We start from the raw sequence: 2,637 nt of genomic DNA, 5'->3' as shown, positions 1-2,637 counted from the left end.
GTAAGATTAGTGCACGTTTGTTAAAAATCTATTGTGTGAGAATGACCTTTTTCCCCCTCTTCTCCAAAGCAAGAGATGATTAAGTCTGCAGTGTGTGTGTCTGGAGTTCGCAGGTGGGTGGGTGGGTCAGGGCCAGTCCCGGCCCCTCACCCCTCTGGGCCCAGAGGCCGTCCGCAGGGAGCCCTGGGCACCCCCAGACGCCCGCCATCTCCACGCCGGCCCCATCTCCACCCTGAGTGCGGATTAAGACAGAGGAGATCACAGTCACACAAGGTTCAAGGCGCCTCCCCCGCTTCAGATCTCCACTGCGGAGGGGAGTCCTTGTCCATCTGTGCAGCCTTCGGTTTCCCAAGGGGATGAGCTGATGAAAACTGGTGAGTCACATTCATACACTGGACTGGTTTTTTTTTTTTTTTTACTTCCGCTTTCTTGACAGTGGCGTATTGGTAAGAAAAGTGGCCTCTCTCAGGATCTAGCCCGAAAGGCTGCAAGTCCATCGATTTGGGGAGTCACCAGAAAAGGGAGTGAAAGAAAGGAAAAGGCAACTGGAGGCTGGGATTTTGTTGTTGTTGTTGCAGGTTTTGTTTTTCTTAAATAAACATCTTTTATGTGTAATCAAATTCCCATATTTTTCCCTATAAAGAATCTGCTTTAGTTTTTCCATAAGGCATTTTTTTTGTCTCTCCCTATTTAAATTTTCTTAGAGTTAAAACCATAAATAAGAGGATTTAAACCACTAACATGACACGTGCCAATATCTTAATTCAGCCAGACCTGGTAAATTCTATCAAAACTAGACAGTTAAATAAGAACCACGTTATAAAAATATTAGCCAAAAAAAGACTATTAGATAATTCTGCAAACTCAAATATGAAACTGTACTAAACAAAATATGTGCAAACGTATACAAGCATAGAGCCACGTGGCGGGGTTATGCTCAGATTAGTTTAAAGCTTGCTCTAGTGGATTTAATTCGAGTTGCTCCACGGTGGTGGTGTTGACTTTGAACTCACACACGAGTCAAAGGGAAACAAAATATGCACAACCACGTCCCCAAAAGCTGAGCGCCTCGTGGAGCCGGTGCTTCCTTCCGCCCACGCCTGGGACCGCCGGGGTCCTGCTAGGGCTGGAGGTGGGGGGCAAAGCCACGGCGGCCGAGCGAGGCCCGGGCCAGGCAGCGTCCCAGAGGCCCTCGGGCTGAGGTTCGGGGCGTGGGCGACACCGCCAACTCCCCACCTCGTCCAAGGCCCCAGAGAGCGGGCCAATCTCCACAGGAGCCAGGACCTCACGCTCGGGGTGGGGGGACGCGGGGCGGCGACGCGGCCGGGTCGGGCTACAGGCCGGGGGAAGGCCTGCCGCCGCTCGAGTCTGGGGGTCGGGGCCGTAGGGACAACCCTTTTACCAGGAAGCCGGAAGCGGCCGGCCCTAACACGCACCCCCTCGCCGTCGAGTCCCTGCTCGGCGTCCTCAGGCACAGGTGCTCTGCGCATGCGCTCTGCAGTGGGCCCCCCGGCTCGGGCGCTAGAGAAGGAAAGGGTTGGTTGTGCCGGTGGCCTGAGCTGCCGATGGGGGGTTGCCCACGCTGCCCACCATGTTCATCGCGGCGGGGCCCAGTGGCGTCAGGGAGGCGCCGCTGGCCCCCAGAGCTGGGTGTGCGGCCGCGGAGGTCATGGAGGCCATGGCCATGGGCTCCACGCCTGGGCTCGGCCCAAAGGCCGCGCTGGTCCCCAGGACTGGGCTCCCCCGCAGCTGGTTCAGCGTCAGCGGCTGGGGCTGGTGCACCTGGAAGGGGTTGACAGGGGCCGAGGCTGCGGCTGCACCTGAGGAGAGAGCGGGAAGGACAGCGGCCGCGTCAGAACCCCGCCCCCCCAAGGGCAGAAGATGGTGGCGGCCAGGGGCACGTGCACTCGGGCGGTCTGCCCCTCTGGGACCGGGTGCTGCCCGGTGCCGCTATTTCGCACACGCACATGCGTCTGCTGGCCAAGTGTCTGGTGTCTGCGCGAGGAGACTAAGGCTGTGAGAAGCCAATTGACTCATCCCAAGTCCCAAAGGCTGAATAGGGCAGGGCCAGGAACGTGCCCGCCTCGCCTCAGGACCCCCTCACGATGCACAGCTGGCACTGCTCCCGAGTTTTGTGTGCCATGCTCTGTGACAAGTCTCCAAGAAAGAGGAGAGCAGAGGGGGAGCTGGGGACCGCTGCCGGAGAGTGGCAGTCTCCATGCTGGACCCAGGACCCGAGGACTGGCATGTTAAAGGCTCTGAGAAGGCCCGCAGTCAAGTGGATGCAGCTATGTCTTCTCCAGCATTTCAGGATTCATCACACATCATAAAACCTTTCCCCAGCTTTAAACAAAATTGTCTGTTGATACTCTGCCCAAAACATGAGAGCTGCCAGCACTGGGTCCCCAAAGCAGCCCAGCCGCTGAGCACAAAGGCTGCCTGCCGAGGGGCACCCCCACACATCACCACCAGGAGCCGATGCCCTGGCCGCTCTCAACCCCACCCCGGGGAGGCACAGACCCTGCTGAGGGCTCAGCATGCATCCCTGCGCCAGCCCCTCACGTAACCCTGCAGATCAGATCAGTCAGCCCTGCTGGAGCTGCCCTGAGGAGGGACGGCAGGGCCCCAGTGCGGGGG

The 2,637-nt window shown here is 58.2% G+C and overlaps 1 protein-coding gene across 1 annotated transcript in view; it reads right to left on the bottom strand.

Annotated features, from left to right (window-relative positions):
* Positions 1-6: 6 nt before the first annotated feature.
* EPN2 (epsin 2) overlaps positions 7-2,637 on the bottom strand; it is a 44,718-nt gene continuing 42,087 nt past the window's right edge. The window contains exon 9 of the mRNA XM_077746699.1: positions 7-1,820. Within this exon, the coding sequence (XP_077602825.1) occupies positions 1,522-1,820 (299 nt within the window). The 3' untranslated portion in view covers positions 7-1,521. The remainder of the gene's footprint in view (positions 1,821-2,637) is intronic.

The sequence above is a fragment of the Crocuta crocuta genome, unplaced genomic scaffold, assembly GCF_008692635.1.
Source record: "Crocuta crocuta isolate KB4526 unplaced genomic scaffold, BGI_CrCroc_1.0 scaffold139, whole genome shotgun sequence".
Classification (NCBI taxonomy): domain Eukaryota; kingdom Metazoa; phylum Chordata; class Mammalia; order Carnivora; family Hyaenidae; genus Crocuta; species Crocuta crocuta.
The sequence above is the reverse complement of the archived record's forward strand: the minus strand, read 5'-3'. Positions and strand labels throughout refer to the sequence as shown.